Source organism: Palaemon carinicauda, chromosome 35, assembly GCF_036898095.1.
Source record: "Palaemon carinicauda isolate YSFRI2023 chromosome 35, ASM3689809v2, whole genome shotgun sequence".
Classification (NCBI taxonomy): domain Eukaryota; kingdom Metazoa; phylum Arthropoda; class Malacostraca; order Decapoda; family Palaemonidae; genus Palaemon; species Palaemon carinicauda.
The window spans coordinates 18,031,557-18,058,352 of NC_090759.1; the positions used below are offsets into that span (position 1 = coordinate 18,031,557).

The window sequence follows — 26,796 nt, forward strand, 5'->3', positions numbered from 1 at the left end:
GTTAAGTCAAGATGTATTATGGTCAAATTTAGTTAGGGGATGTCAGTTAAGTCAAGATGTATTATGGTCAAATTTAGTTAGTGGGTGTCAGCTAAGTCAAGATGTATTATGGTCAAATTTAGTTAGGGGGTGTCAGCTAAGTCAAGATGCATTATGTTCAAATTTAGTTAGGGGATGTCAGTTAAGTCAAGATGCATTATGTTCAAATTTAGTTAGGGGATGTCAGTTAAGTCAAGATGTATTATGGTCAAATTTAGTTAGGGGGTGTCAGTTAAGTCAAAATGCATTATGTTCAAATTTAGTTAGGGGATGTCAGTAAAGTCAAGATGCATTATGTTCAAATTTAGTTAGGGGATGTCAGTTAAGTCAAGATATATTATGGTCAAATTTAGTTAGGGGATGTCAGTTAAGTCAAGATGCATTATGTTCAAATTTAGTTAGGGGATGTCAGTTAAGTCAAGATGTATTATGGTCAAATTTAGTTAGGGGGTGTCAGCTAAGTCAAGATGCATTATGTTCAAATTTAGTTAGGGGATGTCAGTTAAGTCAAGATGCATTATGTTCAAATTTAGTTAGGGGATGTCAGTTAAGTCAAGATGTATTATGGTCAAATTTAGTTAGGTGGTGTCAGCTAAGTCAAGATGCATTATGTTCAAATTTAGTTAGGGGATGTCAGTTAAGTCAAGATGCATTATGTTCAAATTTAGTTAGGGGATGTTAGTTAAGTCAAGATGTATTATGGTCAAATTTAGTTAGGGGATGTCAGTTAAGTCGAGATGTATTATGGTTAAATTTAGTTAGGGGATGTCAGTTAAGTCAAGATGTATTATGGTCAAATTTAGTTAGTGGGTGTCAGCTAAGTCAAGATGTATTATGGTCAAATTTAGTTAGGGGGTGTCAGCTAAGTCAATATGCATTATGTTCAAATTTAGTTAGGGGATGTCAGTTAAGTCAAGATGCATTATGTTCAAATTTAGTTAGGGGATGTCAGTTAAGTCAAGATGTATTATGGTCAAATTTAGTTAGGGGGTGTCAGTTAAGTCAAAATGCATTATGTTCAAATTTAGTTAGGGGATGTCAGTAAAGTCAAGATGCATTATGTTCAAATTTAGTTAGGGGATGTCAGTTAAGTCAGATATATTATGGTCAAATTTAGTTAGGGGATGTCAGTTAAGTCAAGATGCATTATGTTCAAATTTAGTTAGGGGATGTCAGTTAAGTCAAGATGTATTATGGTCAAATTTAGTTAGGGGGTGTCAGCTAAGTCAAGATGCATTATGTTCAAATTTAGTTAGGGGATGTCAGTTAAGTCAAGATGCATTATGTTCAAATTTAGTTAGGGGATGTCAGTTAAGTCAAGATGTATTATGGTCAAATTTAGTTAGGTGGTGTCAGCTAAGTCAAGATGCATTATGTTCAAATTTAGTTAGGGGATGTCAGTTAAGTCAAGATGCATTATGTTCAAATTTAGTTAGGGGATGTTAGTTAAGTCAAGATGTATTATGGTCAAATTTAGTTAGGGGATGTCAGTTAAGTCAAGATGTATTATGGTCAAATTTATTTAGGGGGTGTCAGTTAAGTCAAGATGCATTATGTTCAAATTTAGTTAGGGGGTGTCAGCTAAGTCAAGATGCATTATGTTCAAATTTAGTTAGGGGATGTCAGTTAAGTCAAGATGTATTATGGTCAAATTTAGTTAGGGGATGTCAGTTAAGTCAAGATGCATTATGTTCAAATTTAGTTAGGGGATGTCAGTTAAGTCAAGATGTATTATGGTCAAATTTAGTTAGGGGATGTCAGTCAAGTCAAGATGTATCATGTTTAAATTTAGTTAGGGGATGCCAGCTAAGTCAAGATGCATTATGTTCAAATTTAGTTAGGGGATGTTAGTTAAGTCAAGATGTATTATGGTCAAATTTAGTTAGGGGATGTCAGTTAAGTCAAGATGCATTATGTTCAAATTTAGTTAGGGGATGTCAGTCAAGTCAAGATGTATTATGGTCAAATTTAGTTAGGGGATGTCAGTTAAGTCAAGATGTATTATGGTCAAAGTTAGTTAGGGGATGTCAGTTAAGTCAAGATGTATCATGTTTAAATTTAGTTAGGGGATGTCAGTTAAGTCAAGATGTATTATGGTCAAATTTAGTTAGGGGATGTCAGTTAAGTCAAGATGCATTATGTTCAAATTTAGTTAGGGGATGTCAGTTAAGTCAAGATGTATTATGGTCAAATTTAGTTAGGGGGTGTCAACTAAGTCAAGATGCATTATGTTCAAATTTAGTTAGGGGATGTCAGTTAAGTCAAGATGCATTATGTTCAAATTTAGTTAGGGGATGTCAGTTAAGTCAAGATGTATTATGGTCAAATTTAGTTAGGGAATGTCAGTTAAGTCAAGATGCATTATGTTCAAATTTAGTTAGGGGATGTCAGTTAAGTCAAGATGCATTATGTTCAAATTTAGTTAGGGGATGTCAGTTAAGTCAAGATGTATTATGGTCAAATTTAGTTAGGGAATGTCAGTTAAGTCAAGATGCATTATGGTCAAATTTAGTTAGGGGATGTCAGTTAAGTCAAGATGTATTATGGTCAAATTTAGTTAGGGGATGCCAGCTAAGTCAAGATGCATTATGTTCAAATTTAGTTAGGGGATGTCAGTTAAGTCAAGATGCATTATGTTCAAATTTAGTTAGGGGATGTCAGTTAAGTCAAGATGTATTATGGTCAAATTTAGTTAGGGAATGTCAGTTAAGTCAAGATGCATTATGTTCAAATTTAGTTAGGGGATGTCAGTTAAGTCAAGATGCATTATGTTCAAATTTAGTTAGGGGATGTCAGTTAAGTCAAGATGTATTATGGTCAAATTTAGTTAGGGAATGTCAGTTAAGTCAAGATGCATTATGGTCAAATTTAGTTAGGGGATATCAGTTAAGTCAAGATGCATTATGGTCAAATTTAGTTAGGGGATGTCAGTTAAGTCAAGATGTATTATGGTCAAATTTAGTTAGGGGATGTCAGTTAAGTCAAGATGTATTATGGTCAAATTTAGGTAGGGGATGTCAGTTAAGTCAAGATGCATTATGTTCAAATTTAGTTAGGGGATGTCAGTTAAATCAAGATGTATTATGGTCAAATTTAGTTAGGGGATGTCAGTTAAAATAAGATGTATTATGGTCAAATTTAGTTAGAGGATATCAGTTAAGTCAAGATGTATCATGTTTAAATTTAGTTAGGGGATGTCAGCTAAGTCAAGATGCATTATGTTCAAATTTAGTTAGGGGATGTCAGTTAAGTCAAGATGCATTATGTTCAAATTTAGTTAGGGGATGTCAGTTAAGTCAAGATGTATATGTCCAAATTTAGTCAGTGGGAAGTCAATGAAGTCAAGATGCCTTATGTTCAAATTTAGTTAGTGGGATGTCAGGTAAAGTTCAGATGTAATTTTATGGAAGTCAGTATAGAAGTAAGGATTTGCTGTAAAGATTCTTAGTTCTCGGTAACATTTTTAGTTCCATAATGTGAAAAACCGATAAAACCTTTTACAGTTTCGTGCCAAATCAAACACTCCTGGAAAAACTTCATCTTCTGTTTTTTCTCAAGACGTCAATTAACAGCAAATTTCACAAATTAACAGCTAATACATTTCTCAATTTCACATGATACAATATCGATATTTCTGACCAATCTCGAGTGTACAGAACTTAATTTTACTAACACTGGCGATCCCTTTTATAAACATGATCTTTACACTCAGGTAATCAATTGAATATCCAACGGTGGGAAATTTCGTGAAATCATATCTTACAAACCAGATAAAAACAAAGAATTCAATTAAACTTCAATGAAAATTTAAATATAATATTTCTGTAAAAAGGCTTTCTTTCGCATATGGGATTTAATATTTCTAGGAAACTACTGTTCCACATTTATTTTGAGCCTAAAATATAATTTCCATAAAAATTCTCAAAATTACAACAGTCCCTTTCATTCTATCATTCATGTCTGTCCTCCATATTAAACAATTCTTTATAGAGCTTCACTAAGAACAACCTTTATTTTATCATAAAGTATTTGGTAAAATTTTACCCTAAATTTTAACCATACCATTCCCGTTCATAGATCATTTAAGCATGGCAGAGAATAGGGACCGGAAAAAAAAGTTCTAGAAAATGACCATTATACAGTTTATATGATCAGCGCCCACGCCCCCCTCTCCATCAAGCTAGGACCAAGGAGGGCCAGGCAATGGCTGCTGGTGACTCAACATGTAGACCCCAAAACACCCCATCCCCATCTATGCCTCACAAGGATAGCGAGGTTGAAGACACAATTAGACAACTATTGAGCATAAGCGGGTCTCAAAACGCCCGTACAACAGATTGTCAGGCAGGGACGTTTCTAATAGGTTACCACAACCCTTACTTTCCAATTGCCTACATTATTCATCCTATTACAAAGTGCTACGTATTTATCTTCTTTTGTCGTGTAGCTGGACTTTGAAAAATCACACCCCAAATTTTTTAATCATTAGCAATCAAAATCCATCAGTCCACCATTTGCTGTCTTTATTTCTGGCACCACTCGTGACTATAATTATATAACACGCAAAAGACACAGAGAGTGTCTAGAAGGATTTCTGATTTGAATTTGTGTAGAGTTAACAAAACGAAACTTGATTCATTTGTTCTTTATCTTTGATAACTACTTGATTAACGAGTTTTGGTTGTTTCGCCAACTTAATCACACTTATATGATGATATTATATGACTCTTCTATTACAATTACACATTTTCCCCGACTAATATATCTCAAGCTTAGTTTCTGTCAAAACCTTCTTTGCTTAATTATTTATGAATTAAATGACATTACAAAATAAGTACGAACATTTATATTGTTACACGATGAGATCAGACGAGTCTTTCATTTTATTACTTTATATATATTTCTCCCTACACTTTTTAGAACCAATCCGAGTTTCTGCGTAACCTCCACATCTAAACTCTTTTATGTATATAGTAAAGTAACTGTTTGAGCATCAACTAGCTCTTTACCTTAACCTAGTCCAGTTAACGTGATTATACATAAAACTGGGTTTACATATATACTTTAAGAACATACGTGAATGTACTTATGTGTTATTTACTAAGTTTATTGTGATATTTTTTTCTGATTCACCCACCGTACAAGCGTAGACTTAATCGGCATATGAATCCAAGAAAAATAGTGCATAATTCAACCACATTACTTTATCAACATATTAAGAACAATATTAGGAGACTTGAGTCCCTTAAACTAACGAAGAGGACACGAGACTTTAAACGATATGTTCATTATAGATAAGAACTCAGTCTATTTCCGTCACCTTTATTTGTAGGTCACAAATGTTGATGCTATATGAAACACCAAGAATTGAAGCCATAAAAACACTTAAAAACTAAAACGGGCACTCGGTAGAGCGCATACCTTCGCTTATATCTTGTATATCACAAGATAGTTGATTGAATTGTGCACATTTTGGAATTAGTTTCATGCAAAATCAGATAAAAATTTAACACGATATAGCAAAAAGAAATTAGTTTACCTTTTCGTCACCTTGACCTTTTGACCTAATCACTCCCAAAATCTAATCAAATTGCCCTTGGATCATGGTCAATCATCCCACAAAATTTCACGAGATTTGGTCTTATGATTTTTGAGTTATGCGAATCACAAATAAACAAACATACAAACATGAATAAACCGTATAGACATATACCACTGCATGAACATTCATTCCCTAATCCAGATCGAAAAGTCATCCTGGTGCGTCATGCTGATCGTCGTTAGCGACGACTACGAATACCTGAATGGCATCATCCAATTGGCCACCAGCAACGACCTCTTGGTGTGGCCGACAAGGTTGCTGGTCGTCAGCAGCCTGCCCATCCAGTTTCTTCGTCCTCTGGAGCAGTGGCTCTCCGCCATCAATGCCATGGTCATTGCCGTCGAAGGAACGACATTTTCAGAGGCTAAGAGGTACATATTCTCCTTCGACGGTATTGTTGAGATTATTGTTTAGGATTCAATTTTTGTTAATTCATTATTATAATTGCACTTCTGATGGTACACAGATTTACGTTTGGTTAATTTTGAGTAGATTCTAAGTTCAACCAAGGACTAATATTGATGTTTTGAAGATAATCCCTAAAATATTTCTACGATAAAACTAAAAAGAATTACTTTGAAAAACTATCTAATCCTAAATCTAAATAAGTTTTGATAAGTTCTCCCATTTACAGGAATATTGACAATTATCAACAAAACGAGTGTCTTATAATCTCTCTTATAGTCCATCTGCATAAGATTGAGATTTGCATATAATTAACAGTGTAATGTTGCATAACATAAGGGAAGATATGACAACTCTGCTCAAAAACGAAAAATACCACATCTACCAGATTATCCCTGTTCTCGAAGCCTTTGTAGTTCTTTGGGACAGACCGGGTGTAAAATATCAAAAGTTATGACAGAAAACCCACATTTTAAAAGGGAAATAAACACAAGAACAGCCCATAACCTAGGGTTCCCCACTTAACCTAACTAAGAACCGTATACTTACCTACCCTGGTCCATAGGACCCCTGCGAACTGTCCCCCTTAGACTGCCGTATTCTTAGCTTACCCTAAGACTAAGTCTCAACCCAGTGTTCCCTTCCCAACCAGCATCACTCCTGGCAAGGCAACACTACATTATGTTTCGTAAATCGTAAAACTAGCTTCATAATATCGTATCACACCAAATTAAACAACAACTTCCCCATAAAGAAACCAGTTTGACAAGTAACAAGAAAGGTTACACATGTCCCAGGCTCCACATAGACCAGACCTGTCAGACTCATTAAGGATGAGTCACCATGGGTCACTACGTCACGAGATCCATGTTCGTGCTCAGGACCTACCAAGTTTCTTAGGTTCTGCTATATGTCTGTAATGACGCAAAAATTAAATAAGGACTGCATTGAACACTCAAACAAATGCTCAATGAGTTCCTGATTTAATTTTTGTGTCATTATATAATTCAGGTCGTGCATATCTTTCAACATATTAAATGCAGTAGGCCTATTGTTGACTTGTTCGTTATAATCACTCCTTTTTTGAAACTTGTATAAACTTCTTGCTCTTGGAGATTTACCTCGTTGATTTTACAAAAACAAAGACCCTGTAATGAGGCTTGTATAGAAGATCTGTCCCGTGGTCGTAACAGCACGCTTTCATTACACACATTTAATAAACTTAAAAGCACCAATTTTTTTTATTAGAGTGACCGTTTCAATCTGAGCCAGTAAAAGTGTTAATGGAGACAGGTAGCAGAACCTACGAAATTTAGTAGGTCCTGGGCACGAGCATGGATCTCGTGACGTAGTGACCTATGGTGATCATCCTTAATCCTCAGTGGGACAGACCTGGTCTAAGTGGGCCCTGAGCCCCTGACCTATCCCAACGAACTACATTTAAACCCCCTCTCAAAAGGAATGAATAAAACAGGTGAAAAAAAAAAAAACATGGCAATTGCTCTCATCTCTATCAAGTTTCAAACATGTAATGGGACTATTATCTCTTTTACACGGAAATCAGTGTGATTTAACGACTTATCTTTCGAAATGTTATCCAATACAGGAGCAGTGTGTACATGTACATACCATACAGTCACCGACGTGTACTCGTGGCATCTTGGTCTCCTATGTTTGGGCTCACCTACAACGATAACTATCGACTGTTTCCAAATAAATTTCAAAGGTATGACTCTTATATTTCATATATTGAGAAAATACGGAAAATATTGAAATACTATAACTTTATTCACTAAATACAATATATTGATATGAAAACTATAATTTCATTCTTTATGGATCACTTTTAGTTTATCCTGTTTGAAAAAATAACTTTAGCAGTGACAAATTCGAAAATTGTAATTCCAATGAAAGACCTTATCTCTTTGTCATTCAAAATATCATTACGAATCTACATGAAAGAGAACCTTATTCATAAGATATCATTTACCGATATTTGTTTAGTTCTTAATGATACATAACAAGTCCTATTTTCATTATAGTTTTATTTAAGACTTGAAGGTCAAATTCGTAATTTTTACTATTTTATCTTTATTGTATTTAATTTTTACGTATGAATTGATCATATTTACTTTTATGTGAAAGTTTTATTCTAATTATATATAATACTTTAAATTTTCTTTAAAATTATTGTACCGATAAGATTTCAGTTGTTTTGTATTGTAAAGTCAATTAAAACCTAAATGATAAAGCTCGCACAAACACGTTTTAACTTATAAAATGGAAAACACGATTATTGCACATTTCAACACAGCATTTGTACAAAACTATTAAGCAACTAACCCAAAAACTTACTTTTCCTTTACCCTTATCCACCACAGCCCATTAGCAAGAATTCTGAGATATTTACACCCTTTCTTCCCTTTTCTTTATATTTTCATTCACTCGCCAAAATTCAACGCCATTTACCGGTTTTACAAGAGCGTAAAAGCAGCGTCCAGGCTTCATAATGGCACACCACTACACGTCCTATTTATTTTGCCTTTGCCTTTTACCCCTGAGTCCTAAGTTCAATCCTTAAGTAAGGTAAATATTTTGAAGCACAGCATATAGTGTTTTGAGTTCCAACCTAAGTTATTGCTCGGAGTAAAAGAAGTAACATTCACACCACTCGAACACAAATAAATGATTCAGCATGCATAATTTACGTGTCTGTAAGCATATACTTGTTTCTGAGTGTTATTTTGAGTCAGCGTAAGTATGGAGGTGTTACAAAAACAACTACAATATATTATGGTAAATAATTTCTCTTAAAAAAAGAGAGCTTTAGCACACACACCTTACGTGTCTATAAACATATAACTGCTTCCGAGTGATTATGTGTGCAAATTTACCTAGGTGTTACAATAAAAACCATAATAAATGGTAAATAATTTTCCTTAAAAATGAAAGCTTAAAGGCAATCTAAATCATGCTTGACAGGTTAGCCGATGGTGCAAACATGACGGTAGTGGGAAACAACTTCCCTTTGCACGTGATCATTTCCAAAATTGAGACAGAAGATGGCAAAACAGAATTTTCATTCCAAGGTCCTTTAGTGAAAGTACTTGAAATGCTTTCGGCGAAAATGAACTTCAGGTAAGTTAACAATTGCAGTATGAGAATATTCTTTACGCAAAAAAAAAAAAAAAAAAAAAAAAAAAAATCAGATATTTAATTCAGATATTTTGGTAACTGAGGAAAAGTGGGTATCCATTTCACTAAAATGGACTTATCACATGACTTAACTCCATTCATCTAAAGTAAAAAAAAGTACAAGGCTTCATCTGGTGGGACAATGCATTGCAGAAAAAAGAAAACAAAAATCGATTTTGCATTCGTATTCGTGATTCGTACCTGCAGAAACTACATAATGACAATGTTTTAACTGATGATTTAATTTGATCCCTATTTGTAACCAGATTTATTTCCACTTAAAAGAGTTATATAAGAATGTTACTTGAAAGCCCATTTAAAGTTGCTTTTACTAAACAAAACATTCTAATCAAAATCAATATTCCACCAATTAAAGGAAAGAACAATTCATATCCAAAGCAATAAACATGATAATTATTTTGCTTCATATCTGATAAATTTCAACAAAATTCCAAAATAGAAATTCTGAGTAAACGAATGTTTCTTCTCTGCATAGGTACAATCTAATCCAACCTTCAGATGGTGGTTGGGGTGTCCTCTTCCCTAATGGATCCTGGAATGGCATGATCGGGATGATGATCAGAAAGGTGAGACCATTCGAAATACACAAACAAATCTCTCTCTCTCTCTCTCTCTCTCTCTCTCTCTCTCTCTCTCTCTCTCTCTCTCTCTCTGTGTATGCATGTATTTTGAAAAGCTTGAATTACAGCAATTGTTTCCATAAATTTCGAGGGTGTAAAATAAGTCAGTTTTGCTTGAATATAAAAAAATACATGTATACACGAATGTATAAACATATCATACACACGCACATACATATACTGTATATATGTATACGTTTATATATATATATATATATATATATATATATATATATATATTATATATATATATATATATATATATATATATATATATATATATATATATATATATATATATATATACTGTATACACACACACACATATATATATATATATATATATATATATATATATATATATATATATATACACATATATACATATATATAAAAAGTAATATAACGAGGAAAACTAAATGATAAACTAACTAATGGTGGTTGAGCTTATCATCATTCCGAGCTATTATCTTTGGCTTGCGTATTGTAATATATAAATTAGATTCTTACAGTTTAAAATTATATATCACCCCATTCAAGGAAGTGGATTTTGGCTTGGGACCCTTTGGGGTGACCTACATCAGGTCGAAGGTCATCGACTACACAGACCCCTTGATCATGGACTACGGGAGAATCCTCGGTCGGAGGGGAGACACGGAGGTCGACCCATGGGGATTCTTAATGCCCCTGACGCCCACAGTGTGGGCGGCCTTCTTGGCCTCCTTCCTCTTGATCCTCTTCCTCGCAAAGGTGGCCTCCAGAATCGACTGGAATCTGAGAGAACTTTCGCCCAAAATTCCAGTCGCAACTTACGTACGAGTATTGTTCCAACAAGGTACGATTTCTACTAACTGCTATATGTAATGTTAGTCTTTATCATAACTAAATAATCCTAATTTTCGTGATCTAAGAACTAGAAAAGCTTAGCTTTTTTAGAATTGTGTATCTAAAAATATCGGACATGTCAAAGGAAGTCAATCAAAGAACTAGTACAATGATGTAGGGCGATACATGTCCTGAATAAGAATTGATCCAATTGCATGAAAACTTAGGTTTGTCCTTCCGAGTAGGGCTGACATTCAAATAAAATCTAAAGAGGTCCGTATTGAAACACTTGAATGCATTACGTAAGCTAATCCGAACTGAGTTTCTAAACGGGCTGAGAAACCTCAAATCACTTTTTTTTTTTTTTAAATTCACGTTAAATATTCTTAACATTTCTTGGTAACATGTTTATCCCTCATTTAACGTTCAGCGATATAAGACCATTCAATATATGTTCACAAAATGTAATAGGATTTGGCTTGAGGCTTTAAAAAAAATGTTTGGTGAGAGATGGAGTCTAAAATTAGTAATTAAAAGGGATATATATATATATATATATATATATATATATATATATATATATATATATATATATATATATATAATCTATACAAATAAAGTCATTTGGACACATTCTCGACTTTACATTTACTATTTCTCATATCAAAAGTCACCAGGTATACCCTCTCTCTCTCTCACTCTCTCTCTCTCTCTCTCTCTCTCTCTCTCTCTCTCTCTCTCTCTCTCTCTTTCAATCTGAAGAAAAGGACATGCTCTCCTAAATTCAAACTTACAGTTGAAAAATAATAATAATAAAAAAAAATCAGTTATTGGCACTATACAATGTTTTACACATATCATTTCAGACCCCATAGTCCCCTACAACAGTGGCTGGGAGAAAATGCTGCTCGGTGGATGGCTGCTCGCCGTTCTGGTCATCATCGAATGTTACAGCACCAATCTGACCTCTCTGCTGGCTGTGCGTTACATTGCAGAGCCCTATCAGTCAATGAGAATTCTGCTGGATGATCCCAAAGCCAAGATGGTGTGGGTGGCTAACACAGCTTATGCCCAGATTCTGGCGGTAAGTGAATCGCAGAATGTAATTGGAGTGTTCTTTGATATATATATATATATATATATATATATATATATATATATATATATATATATATATATATATATATATATATATATATATATATATATATACATACACGCAGTAGTACCTCTTTTTATGAGTAACTTTGAATAAGAGAAAATTATTATACGAGCATACAAATTCAAGTCAGTTTACAAGCATTATATCCACCAGCGAACAAAAATCTCCCTCCATACATGTATTTTTTGTGGGGAAGTATAAACATGACTTGCACACGATCCACAGAAATCAGTCACATAGTATATATGTGCTACCCCTGCAGTGTTCATAGACTTTTTACCCTATTTTGTTTCACATTAGCTTGCACACCCCACTACCTAGCTCATTGGGTAACTCTTTCACCTCAAAGCAACACAAGTAAAATTATCTTTTGCTTGTGTCTTTGTAATTATTTTTGTTTAGTTGTGACTGCATGTTCTTTGTCTGGTTGTGATCACTATTTTTCATTATATAGACATTGTTTACTGCATTGAGAAGTTAACAGCATCATGACAGTGGCCCGCAAGATGATTAAGAAACCATGATTGCTACTGCTACAATTCTGAACAATAAAGAAGATATAAAGCATTAGACAAAGATGCAGTGCTGAACATTACACATTGGCAAAACCACAACAACGTGTTATTAATGGTGAAAGGTGTCTACATATCTGAATTGATGAGACGCAGTTAGAAGAGATACAATTACCGAAAACACTTTGTGGAAAAGCAATGGTATCAGATGTGAATAAGGTGTCGTAAGAAGACTGCTCAGATTTCCCCTAAGGAGGACAAGGGACAGAATGACAAGCTTCAAAAAAAATTAGGGAGATGTTAATAATGTGGGAAATTCAGCAAATTTATTTAAAAACATATCACGCAGATATGACATTTTAAAGAACAAGAGAAAGCAGTCATCTCTTAGGCAGGTTCCCGGTCAAAGAATAAAAAAAAAACGCGACAAAGTGTCCAGAATGCGTAAATTAAGTGATACAGTTAGTGATCGTAACGGTCGTTCAAGAGAGAGAACTCCTGATAAAGATCTCAAGGAGATTCTCCCTAAAAGCAGTAACCACCCTCTCCTCCTCCTCCAACTCTCTTCAGAGTGCTAGTTGATGTATCAATATTTCTTTTATTTTATTGTAAATCCTTAATTTTTATTCATTTCTGATGTTGGGTGTTATACTTTTTTAATCAAATTACATTACAAACCTTTAAAAATGAGAGTATATGGGTATTTTGGACATGTAAGAATGAATGAGTGCCTTTTCTTCAATTCCCATGGGAAAACTTGTGTTAGTTAATGAGCATTTTGGTTTACGGGGTTGCTCCTAGAACGAATTAATTTCCTATATCAAAGTACCACTGTATATATATATATATATATATATATATATATATATATATATATATATATATATATATACCTATCTATCTCTCTATATAATATATATACGGATGTATATACATACTGTGTACACACACACACACACATATATATATGTATATATATATATATATATATATATATATATATATATATATATATATATATATATATATATGCTTCTCTAAAAAGATACACATTAAATTTGAGCTTCTATAACAGGATGTTGATTCTGGAATATTCTATGAAGCGAAGCAGACCGCCAAAGATGGAAGGATTCGGTACATAAAAGCTCCCGAATACATAACAGCAGTTGACAATCTGGTATCAAGAGGAGACCACGTTTTGATCAATCCTCTAATCATCATGAAGATATTCCTGACAGAGAGTTATATGGAAAAAGGTTGGTGAATATTCTTGTCTCAACACTATATTCGAGTGAATCTTGAATTGGAAAAATACTCGGGATATTTTCTTTGCCTTTGAAATATATTCGAGATTTTTATTGTTTATTAAGTATCATAAGTTGCTAACGTCATGGTGTAAATGACTACTTAGGTCTAAATCAAAAACCTCAGTCTTAATTGGAAATTTTTAGAATTTTGCAATATCAACGGAACTGCAGTAGAGAAATATAACTGTGTAAGCTGAGAATTTCTCAATACAATCCAAATTATCATATATAATCACTATCCTTACTAGTGCCAGTCAGAAATTTTGTCTTATTAGATTTTCCAAAAATTATATGCCCTTTCATAAATAATGATATTTAAAATAAGGATTAAAGATATGAAAGCACACTCTGTTTATAGAGATAACACACCTGGATTTTATCCTTCAAGTATATGCATTTTAACTGAAAACTGCTGACTTGTAGTGATGTTGACTATGGAGGAAAATAATTTGTGTTTAACACTTCCCCTTAAACAAGCTCATTTGAAGGATAATTTTCAAAAAGAGGCTATCACTAATTTAGGAAAGTTTTCAGGGGTAACCAAACGTGTTTATACACACACACACACACACACACACACACACACACACACACACATATATATATATATATATATATATATATATATATATATATAGATATAGATATAGATATATAGACACGTGTGTAAATGTGTATATATTTGGTACATATTTATCATATGCAATTTTTTCCTCAAGGGAAATGTTACCTTACTGGTCTTCAGTTAGCGTTTATGGGATAAGACGGCAAATACCTTACCTCAATATACACATACATGCATACTGATCAATATAATATACAAACTCGTCAGGAAACTATAAAAAATCTGTTTTAATAACGAGAAATAAATCATATATATATATATATATATATATATATATATATATATATATATATATATATATATATCTCTTATTGCACCAGTTTCTGTACGAAAATGTCTTTCCTTATAAACACATGAATATCAGATATGTACTGCTTACAGGAAACTGCAAATTCTACGTGTCGAAGGAAACCTTTCTGCCTCAGACCTTCTGCATGGTGGTCCCAAGGAACAGCCCTCTACGCCATCCCATCAATCAAGGGTGAGTTTGAAGCAAGGCCTTCGTTTGGAAATGGTTATTTCCATAAAACGTTTGGCGAGGAGGATTCATATATATTATTTGCTAGTGTATGCTACCCATCATCATGACTACTAAATACTTAGATATGCAAACACACGCAGGCGCACACTCCCTCTCCCCAATACCAGAGGGACGGGGAGAGGCCGAGTAGTCATAAGTTTGGCAATGCTTACTTATATAATTAGCCAGACACTTGTTCATAGTGTGTATATATATATATATATATATATATATATATATATATATATATATATATATATATATATATATATATATATATATTGTATGACCACACACTCTTTGCCGAATTTTCACCCATACGCATACACAAGTACATATACACACAGGTGCGTGTAAGTTAGCGCTAATATATATGCTAAGGTGATATAAAAAATTAATCAAACTGGATAATAACATATGTCAATATTTCCAACACCAATTTTCCTCTTTACCAGGATAAGAACAGTGGTTGAGGGAGGGCTCTACAACTACTGGCTGGACAACGTGATTCCCAACGCTAAGTCCTGCAAGAATCCCCCGACGAAGATTACCGTGAAGGCATCTCTCACCTTCAGGAATCTGTGGGTACGGTGAACGGTGAAATGGGAACGAACTTACATTCGAAAGACCATTTAGTATGTTCTCTTAGCTCTTTGAATTCAAATATCAAAGATATTTGAATAGGTAACAGAAAATAGTTATCTGGATATGATTGAAATGACAATATTAATGACAATGATAATAATAATTATTACTATTACTAATGTACGCAACCCGTCAAAAGCAACGGCTATCTACATCAATATGCACGCACACGTAAACCCTATCCCCAGGGTATGACTATTCCTTTCTCCCCACCCGAGGGACGAGGAGAGACTGAGTAGTTATACGTCTAGCAATGCTGCTAAGCGTGACTAGAAATGTATATCATTACCACCATCATCGGCTGTAACTAGTCCACTGCCGGACAAAGACCTTAGACATGCTCTTCCACTCGCGTCTCTTTATGGTCTTCCTAAAGCCAGTTTATACCCGCAAACCCTCTTATTTCGTCAATATATCGTCTTCTGTTTTTTGTCCCGCTTCTTTTGCAATCCCTAGGAACCCAATCTGTTATTCTTAATGTCCTCCTATTATCTGTCATTCTCAATATATGTCCAGCCCAAGTCCATTTCTTTTTCTTACATGTTATTAGGGATATGGAAAGAATAATGATGGGCATAAAACAAACAGACCGAAAAAGAGCAACATGGATACGAGAGCAAACAGAAAATAGTTATCTAGATATGATTGGAATAACAATAATAATAACAATGATAATAATAGTTATTACTATTTTAATCAGTATTGGTAATATTTGTTTAAGTATAACATGTCAAAGCTGCAACACCAGATGTAAGCAAAACGATACGATCCCAAGGGTCGAAATAGGTGAAAATAGCATTAGACGGAAATGAAAGAACAGAACTGACTATACATGATACATAAATTAAAACAAATGAGAGAAATGGCAAATAAACTATAAAAATACTTGTGTTAACCTCCTCGGCAATGAAAATATTGCACCAGGTTTGAATGTCTAAAATTCCACATTTTGGTCACAACAGAAATAAAACCTCTCGAATATTGAGTAGTATTCAACGTAACAGGATCTATTTCTCATCAGTAAATATGCAATAAAATTGACAGATGATTTCATATGAGTTGAATTTTATTGTAGATACTGACAATGAGAATATCTGGGTAAGCGGAGGGATTCAGTGTTCTAAAGCTACTAAAAATAGTCGAAGATTTATCTTAGCCCTTACTATTAATATCGTGCACTCATTTCTGAACAAATCTCTCTCTCTCTCTCTCTCTCTCTCTCTCTCTCTCTCTCTCTCTCTCTCACTAATTCATACTATATATATATATATATATATATATATATATATATATATATATATATATATATATATATATATATATATATATATATATATATATATATATATATATATATATATGTACACAGATTTAAATCTCCCCCCCCACACCTTCTTAACTACAACCAGGCAGTTTCGGCAATTTGTGGTTTCCGAGTGTACTTCTCTTGGTAACCCTTCTCACCTCCCTGTACGAGACAGAGTAGCCATACGTCTAGCGATGCCATTGAACGTAACAGGAAATAAATATATTATGTATATACTGTATATAGCCAGACACGTAGCTCTTTATTATATAGGGGTAATGTGTGTGTATATTTTCTTAGCTCGTCTTCTCTCCCTTGCCCTACCTTGTTTGTACTCTCGAGGTACCAATTCTGTTATTCTTTTTGTCCATCTATCAGTTGTCCTCATTACATGTTCAAAGAAAATTTTAGGGTACAGACTGGCATAGAGACCATAAACAGACGGGAGAGGAAGGACATGTCTGAGGCGTTTGTCCTGCAGTGGACTAGCAACGGTTAATGATGATGAGATGCATGTACATACACACATATGTGTGTAAGTATATATGCATAGGCTACATATATACTTATATGGATGTATGCATGTACAGGCATCAACAAATACAGCCGTTTCTAGTTTACTGAAGGACAGAGGCCTCAGTCATGTCCTTACTCAAGTCAGGGATTTGGTCCGTTTTCATCACCACGCTGGCTACTGCAGAATGGGGATGGTGGGAGACTTTTGTCTGAACGCTCACAGAAAACCAATCTAGTATGGGTGGCCGTCAATAATACAGCTTTGCTGATCACAGCAATACGCAAACCCTCTCACCGCGTTGAGGTATCCCCACTCAGAAGGGGGTATATAAATATATATATATATATATATATATATATATATATATATATATATATATATATACTGTATATCTATCTATCTATCTATCTATCTATCTATCTATCTATCTATCTATCTATCTATATATATATATATATATATATATATATATATATATATATATATATATATATATATATATATATATATATACACAGTCAAATACAAAAGTCTTGCCGTCTCCAGTTCCCCCTGTCACTCCCAATATCTATAGATTCCAGAATTTCAGGTGTAGAAGAGTTTGGTTGTTAGGGGGGAGGCAACAGGCGGAAGCAAGACGCCTGGCAGGGGGTTGGGGACGAGCTGAGGACGCCAGGAAGGGGGAAGTACTACTTGTTAGAGCTGTGTGATGGCTTGGAAAACACAAAACGTTATGTATGAACGTAAATTCAATATAATTTCTTGGTTCCTAATTATATCATTATAATAATACTTAACTTCCAATAATATAGTATATTTAATGTGATATTTGCTATACCATTCTCACGAACAAAAAATTATTTCTCTCTCTCTCTCTCTCTCTCTCTCTCTCTCTCTCTCTCTCTCTCTCTCTCTCTCTCTCTCTCTATATATATATATATATATATATATATATATACATATATATATTGAAAGAGTTATTTTAAAGGCGTAAAGTGTGGGATATGGAAGAGTAATTTTTTTTTTTTTTTGGAGCTATTACGGGGAAGAAGGCATTTTGTTTTAAAGTAATTCACCATCGATTAATCAGTATCACAATACTTTCGGCAATGATTCCAAATTATAATTACGATTTATAAAACCATTAGTTGTTATTCGATATAACATTCTAATAGAGAAGTTATTGCCTAAAACAATGAACTTTGGTATAGTTTTGAAATTTTGTCCAGACTGAAAAACCTTACTTATACCCAATTCCCAAGTCCAATAACAAATCCTTTTTCTTAGATAGCATATCTACAATTGGTATGCAACAATTCAGCATATATGAACAAGTATTTCAGGAAACACTAGTGTTTGTGTGAGCAGTTAATCATTAAGACAGTGATTCCATGAAGATGGTATTCATAATCACATACTGATCAGTAAAGAAAAATTGACATAGAAACACTTGGAATACCGCCTTGGATTTCCTTTATAATATTTCCACGATGATCACTCCTTTTGGAAAAAATGTCATCTTTACAGATGAAAAATATTTTACATCAGTGGAAGCACGAACAAGGCATTGCTGGAGGTGACGGAATACTCGCTATGATGAGAAAAATATTCAGAAAAGAGCTATGAGTGAAAGAGTTCCTAATAATTTGTGGGGTTGGATTATTATTTGGAAGGTTCACTGGCAATGATTATGTGGATGTCCTCCTTCCCACAGTGAAAGCCCAACCCACACCCAATCATTATAGTGCACGATAATAGCCCCATCTACACCAATACAGAAGTTAAAACTTGTTTAGAGCATCAGCCAGAAATCCAGGTAATAAAGTGGCCACGATAGGCATGCGACCTCAACCCCAAAGAGAACCTATTGGCCAAAATGCTTTGTTACTAGAACGCGGGAGAGCAACGAATGCGAGAGAGCAATGAACGCGCTATGCCATCTAAACACAAGCGTTTGAATTGTGGGTGTCAATACTTCACACTACCATATGCAAGAATGTTGTGCTCGAGCTTATAGCATATTGCTTTTCCAACTAGGGTTGTAGCTTAGCCATTAATAATCTATATATTAATATGATAGCGTGTGTAATTCATTTTGTGTCACGCTTTAAAGAAAACGGAAATAATTTAATGGTATACTCTTACAAATTCACATTAGACTTTGATTACTTAACCAAAGCACAACTTATATAGTTTTCCCCATTTTGTCTTTAGCACCTGACTCTTTTTTAAAATATTAGACAAAAAATTGAGTTCTATCAATTTCCATAACCTAGATTATAAAATTAATCTCGGGCCTTTTCGTTTAACGACTAATCTGTCCTAATTGTAAAAGATTTCTCATAATTCTGATCATCCTTTGCTTCAAATCTTCCTAGACATTACTCAATTTCCCGTCCGCCTGTCATATTCAATGACCATTAATAAAGCTCAAGGACAGACTTTCGATAAGGTTGGGATCTACCTACCACAACCTTGCTATACTCATGGACAACTTTATGTAGCCTTCTCAAGAGCAAGGTCTATGAACAGTGTAATTATGAAAATTTGTCCTCAAAATAACTCTACTCATGGCCAGAGAAGAGGAACACCTAAAGAAGTTTTGTAAATTGTTTCATGTATTGCTCATTTTTTAAAATAAATATACAAGTCAAATATTATCACATTTTATTCAAACATGTATAAGCTAGGAACAAGATAATTAGTATTGAAAATATAATTTCGTGTAATTTACACGGTTCCGCTAATAATGATAATAATAATAATAATGATAATAATAATAATAATAATGGTAGATGGACATCACACTAAGGGGCATTTAGTTTACATTAATATGAATGATTCTTGAATTAGAATTAAAATAAAGAAACATTGTCTTTACTTTTCAGCAAATAATCATATCCAGTAAGCTAAGAAACTGCTTTGATCAGTTAAGTCTAGTTTTTACACTATTCTCCTACGGTCATATTTTAATCTAAATAAACACAACTATTAAATTATGATTTCTCTTATCAACTATTTTTAATATTTACTGAATATAATTGTTTATTAACCAGGAAATTACAGTTGGAACCAGAGCTTATTCAGCGGGAACATAGAATCAACATGTGTTCCATACCATGAAGAAATTAAAACAATATTGCATTTTGTGTAAGTGAATACAGACATCCTAACCTGCCCAGCTTTCATTCAATTTTTCTCATTTTTATTAACATGTAGTCAGTAAATATGACAGAGAATGCTTAAAGAATCAGTCATGCAAATATTTTAAGCATTAAGTGACTTGTCTTTATAGAATCTACAAAATGCAGTAGAATTCAATTGTGGGTGCACAAATTTTTATACCTTAATGTAAAACGTATCTTTAAGGAGAAAAAAAAAACACTTAACAAGACCAAGAAAATCCATAAATACACCTAACCGAACCTTATATAATGTAAGCTAGGGGAGGATATAAAGATATATGAAAATTATATGTAGTTACTCTCTGATGACTGACTGTTCACACAAACACTAGTATTTCCTGAAATACTTGTTAATATATGCTGAATTGTTTCATACTAATTGTAGATATTCTATCTAAGGAAAATGGATTGTTTTTGGGCTCGTGAATTAGGTATAAGTAAGGTTTTTCAGTTTGGACAAATCTTAAAACTATACCAAAGTTCATTATTTCAGGCAATAACTTTTCTGCTTCAATGCTATATAGAATAACAAGAAGTGGCACTATAAAACGTAATTATAATCTGGCATCATTGGTAAAAATATTATGACACTGATTAGTTGATAGTGAATTACTTTCAAACAAAATGCCTCCCTCCCCGCCTTTAGAATTACACTCTTTCTATAAACACACGCATATATATATATATATATATATATATATATATATATATATATATATATATATATATATATATAGTAGAGAGAGAGAGAGAGAGAGAGAGAGAGAGAGAGAGAGAGAGAGAGGGGGGGGGGGGAGGGGACTCCTAGCTTTTGTTTACAAAAGATTTCTCAGCCAAGATGTAATAATTGCCAAACTAATTATCGATAATTTTTGTCAACAAGTTGTTCGCGAGAAGGGTATAGTAAATAACACAGAAAAAATAAGTTAAAATTATTATAATCATAAAACTAGGATCAAATCGTGTGATATTATAATGAATTTACGTTCATACATGTTTTGTGCTTCCCCTGCCACCACACACCATACAGCTCTAACAAGTAGTACTTCCCCCGCCCGTCACCCTGGCGTCCTCCCCCAGCCCGTCACCCACCCCCACCCTTGCCCATGGCCCTCCCTCCTAACTAAAAAACTTTTCTACACCTGAAGTCCTGGAATCTATAGATATTTGGGGTGACAGTGGGGTACCGGAGACGACAGGACATTTGGATTTGACTGTACATAATGCAGATAACTAAACAAAAGTATGAATTTTCCAGGGAGTCTTTGCTGTCCTCGTCGCTGGGTACATCATCAGCTTCATAATGTTATGTGTGGAGATTGCAGTATCAAAGACGAACCAACTCCAAAAAACTCATTGAATAGAAGAAGAAGAAGAAGAAGAAGAAGAAGAAGAAGAAGAAGAAGAAGAAGAAGAAGAAGAAGAAGAAGAAGAAGAAGAAGGAGAGAGAGAGAGAGAGAGAGAGAGAGAGAGAGAGAGAGAGAGAGAGAGAGAGAGAGAGAGAGAGAGAGAGAGAATTCAATCTGTATCTGTCCCTCTCAGCTTTTCACTGTTGCACGGGTGATTATGTTGTAAAATCTGTATTAGTTGCAATTTCTGGGATGTGTGGTAAATCAATATGATAACATGTATCTTGCTAAATCATAAATGAAAAGTAAACTAAAAAACTGAAGGATGTTTGTTTTCTTTATGGTCATACAATTATTTATCGTATACATTTTTAATAATTTGTAGACTAACTGCTTTGTAAACTAGATCCACACAAATCAGTAAAAATATTTTCTTTACATAAAAGATTAAAACTTTTCCAAGTAAATAGCAATAACGTTTGCCGTACGTTAGGCTTTTATTAAACGTACTTTGAATCACTTCAGTATCGTCGTTAAATGACGCTAGCAAGTATTAAAGCGCCACAAAGGAAAAGAAAAAAGAAGAGTTAATTCTAGTAACTTAGTAACATAGTGTCTGCAGATTTTTCAGCCCTTTGTATATTCCTTTTAATAAAAAAAAAAAAAAAAAAAAAAAAAAGAAGAAGAAGTTGGATGACATGAATTGTACCAACCAAAACATTAGTACAAACAAATTCTTATACATGATACATAGAACCTTCAACAGCATAAATTATGTCCATGCAGATGCTTTCTAGTTCTGTGAAGTCTGTAAAGCACATCATAAAATATATACCAGGATTCTAATATTACAACATATGCTGTGGGACAAATTCAGCTTAACCTATTAATACCTCCAGAACATTAAAAGTCACAAGCCATTTTCACTTTCAGTCATTACTCCACTATAGCTCGAATCCAGAATTACCAACGTCTTCTTGCTCTGCAATATCATCATCATTGTCCTTTTCAGCCTCATGACTTGCTTATTCTTCATCCTCAGATAGGACAATGGGTTCGGCAGGTCCCATGAATCAAACAGGAACGTAGCATACAAGGCATACTTTAGTTATGTAAAGAAACATTGTAGAAACCTGATTTGAATCTTACGATGGAGTTGTAAATAAAGACAATCTTTTTCTTATAATTTTGACTCTATTAACTAAGGTTGTAGTACAGCTTTGGCCATCAGGACGATACACAAAGCCATTCACCACGTTATGATATCCCCACTTATAGTATTTATATGTGTGTGTAATTATAGCTTCAGCAATACATATAGTTAAACAATATACGATGTATACCTTAAAATAAAACGGCAGCCTATATTTTTACATTTATTGCAATAACCATAGATTAAATAATATTCTTAATTCCCGCGAATCAATTAGGAAAATATGTAACGCATTTCCAAATGCCGCTCAGAGGTACTTTTCGACATGATTTCCAGACAAAGGACGCAGAAACCAATGAGGTAACCACTTAAGAGAACAACAAACATGCCCTGCGAAATAAATAAAATCGGGATTCATAAATTACTTAATTTTTCCATAAATATCATATCTATGAAAACAAGTTGAGAGAGATAATTATATCTCGCAGAAAACCATTCATGACTAAAACTGAATAAGCCATATTTAATGGAAGTTAACTTCTGCAGATAAATTGTTAAAATTATCAAACGCACCCAGACATTGGCCAGGGATAATGGCTCCTTGACTGTAATTTTGGTGGGAGGTTTCTTGCAAGATTTCGCATTGGCAAAGGCATTGTCCATCCAGTAGTTGTAAAATCCACCTTCTATTACTGCCCGAATTCTGGAACAGACCAAGAAGGAGAAGAATAAAATCTTGAAATATTTGGTTTTAGGTAAATTTCATCCAGTGTACTGGGAAATCTATAATCCAATGATGGGCTACATTCCGTTCTTTACCTTTTATTATTATTATTATTATTATTATTATTATTATTATTATTATTATTATTATTATTATTATTATTATTATTATTATTATTATTACTAGCTAAGCTACAACTCTAGCAGGATACTACAAGCACAAGAACTTTAACATGGAAAAATAGCCCAGTGAGAGATGGAAATAGCGAAATAAATACACTATGAACCACTATGGACAGAAGCTACTATTATGTGGAAAAGAAATGAAATGATATTTTAGCATTGTAAATATACCTTGTCTTCTGTTAAACGAATAATCCGAAAATAATTTGAATTGAAAGTGAAGCGAAAATCTTCACAATAGTGTTTTAATACGACAGACAACATGACAGCCAATAAAAGAAAAGAGCATAATATTGCGCCAAGTTTTACCAATTTAAATTCACCGTTGAATTGAAACTAGCTATTAACATTTAAAGTTGTTCACAGTGTGAAAGTGTTTGGTCACTATACATCAGTAAATGGGGGCACTTAAAATATAAAAGGTAATCTGAACAATGGCCAATGTTACATTTCACTGATTCACAATTATATTAATAAAAGCAAACGCCAGAAAATAAAAGGGGAAATGCAATGATTAAAAGAATACAGATTTTCTCCCTAAAACATAAAGTTACAAAGCATTCCGACATAAATTAATCACAAGTTAACTTCCAAGGAAATCGATGATGCGAAAAAAAAAAAAAAAAAAAAAAAAAAAAAAAAAAAAAAAAAAAGATTCGCAACATGGAACTTAATGCAATACAAACTTCAAACTGTTTGTTTGATAGAGACGAAGCGACAATTTACTTAAAATTCACACGTTGATCTAAACTTTGTAAGATACCGAATATTACAAAGGGTTACACATAGTACCTCGTTTGATAATGGGTTTGGAGTAAGAAGAAAGATAGAATACAGTAATCGTGGTTTATGGAAGGTCTTCACTCTATAGGATAAATAAATTGAAGGAACAGCTGCAGTGAGATCCTGAAGTTAAGAGTTGACACGACAGAATTGAGATTGGAGGTTATATTTAACTTTTTGATAAAGTCACATTCATAAAAAATACTCATATTGATACATGGCTTGCATTTTTAGTGTACAGTATAATATTTATGAGAAGGTTTTCTTTTACGGGTAGTATTTTAATACATATTTTTATCTTAACAATACACTGTTAGTTTCACCGAAAGGTGTAAGTAAAACACTTCATAACATTTGAGACTTTGTCATCAACGGAAAGATATTCTGATATTAATTTCTCATCATCTTTAAGATTCCTTACATGCTCCAAGGTCATGACATCATCTCTATCTCTATATTAAGAACAACTCTCTCTCTCTCTCTCTCTCTCTCTCTCTCTCTCTCTCTCTCTCTCTCTCTCTCTCTCTCTCTCTCTCTCTCTCTATATATATATATATATATATATATATATATATATATATATATATATGTATGTATATATACATACATACATACATGTATATATATATATATATATATATATATATATATATATATATATATATATACATACATACAGCGGCATTGCCAGACGTATAACTTGGGTAGGGTGGGAAAAGGACTGGTCGTACCGTTCTGAGAAGGTGTGCGTGTTCGTGTTTACACATCTACCTGAATAGTTAGCTGTCCTTTTTGATGGGTTGCATACACTAGTATCTACATAAACACGAGCTACCAACTTACACTTCATTGATGGGTCCCAGAAGTGGGCTGTACTTCTGCACCACCATACAGAACGTGAGAGGCAGAAACCCTTCCCTGGACAGGTAGAATTTGCAGTTTCCTTGAGAAAATGAAATATATAAAATGCAATAAATTGTTCAACAAAAATACAATATTCATAACACCAGCATTAGAAAAGCCTAAAAAATTCCAGTATTCGTAAGACCAGCAATAGAATAGCCTACAAAAAATACAGTATTCGTAAGACCAGCAATAGAATAACCTTAATAAATCCAGTATTCCTAAAATCACCAATAGAATAGCTTACAAAAATACAGCATTCGTAAGACCAGCAATAGAATAGCCTACAAAAATACAGTATTCGTAAGACCAGCAATAGAATAGCCTACAAAAATACAGTATTCGTAAGACCAGCAATAGAATAGTCTACAAAAATACAGTATTCGTAAAGCCCTGTCCACAAGATCGAGCATGCCCGACGGGCAACAGTGATACCAGACCACAATAGTTAGTAAGAATGAGGGTTAATGACATCAGAAGCGGGAAAACCACAGACAGGGATCTGGCATCATACAGTGTTGCCAGATCCCTGCCTTTAGTTTTCTGCATCTGACGTCATCAACCCTCATTTTTACTAACTATTGTGGCCTGGTATCACTGTTTGCCCGTCGGGCATGCTAGATCGTGTGGACAGGGCTTTTGACCAGCAATCGAATAGCCTACAAAAATACAGTATTCGTAAGACCAGCAATAAAATAGCCTAAAAAATTGCCACGTTGAGGTATCCCTACTCAGAAAAGACAAACCAATTAGCAGTAAATAATGACAAAAAGAAAATAAATTGAGCATATACATGAAAATAAGTATATGAGTGACTCTTAAGCTAAAATGGACAAATTGGGCATATACATGTATGCAAGTCATTGCGAGGTTGCCATTGCTGGAACGGAGAGCGCACCTTCATCCATATAATCCTCCGTCAGAAACACCTTCATAATGGTTTCGGGATTCATCATAACGTGGTCGCCCTGAGAAACGTACGTGTTCACCGTTTCCTCATACTCAGCTGGAGTGATCAGTTTCATGCGACCTCTCTTCCCCGCCTGAACAAGATCGTAGAATATGCCAGATTCGACGCCCTGTTTAGAGAGCAGGACCTTCGAGTTAAAAATTTAAGGTAAGTATATTTTAAGTTGAGAGGATAACTACTGCACTTATTAAATTTGTTATCTATAAAATATATATTTATTTGATATTCCCTTATTTCGTTCCTAAC

At 33.8% G+C, this 26,796-nt stretch overlaps 2 protein-coding genes across 2 annotated transcripts in view; one reads left to right on the forward strand and one right to left on the reverse strand.

Moving 5' to 3' along the window:
• Positions 1 to 5,758: 5,758 nt before the first annotated feature.
• LOC137627180 (glutamate receptor ionotropic, delta-2-like) lies at positions 5,759 to 21,846 on the forward strand. Its single transcript, XM_068358257.1, has 10 exons — positions 5,759 to 6,012; positions 7,653 to 7,772; positions 9,029 to 9,184; positions 9,738 to 9,828; positions 10,423 to 10,717; positions 11,574 to 11,791; positions 13,457 to 13,637; positions 14,695 to 14,794; positions 15,289 to 15,418; positions 21,745 to 21,846. The coding sequence occupies exons 1-10, from the start codon at positions 5,759 to 5,761 to the stop codon at positions 21,844 to 21,846; spliced, it is 1,647 nt and encodes a 548-aa protein (XP_068214358.1).
• A 1,352-nt stretch (positions 21,847 to 23,198) lies between these two features.
• LOC137627397 (glutamate receptor 1-like) overlaps positions 23,199 to 26,796 on the reverse strand; it is a 15,342-nt gene continuing 11,744 nt past the window's right edge. The window contains exons 10-13 of the mRNA XM_068358482.1: positions 26,479 to 26,659; positions 25,521 to 25,620; positions 23,562 to 23,691; positions 23,199 to 23,378 (exon numbers count right to left, since the gene is read on the reverse strand). Of these exons, the coding sequence (XP_068214583.1) occupies positions 23,262 to 23,378; positions 23,562 to 23,691; positions 25,521 to 25,620; positions 26,479 to 26,659 (528 nt within the window). The 3' untranslated portion in view covers positions 23,199 to 23,261. The remainder of the gene's footprint in view (positions 23,379 to 23,561; positions 23,692 to 25,520; positions 25,621 to 26,478; positions 26,660 to 26,796) is intronic.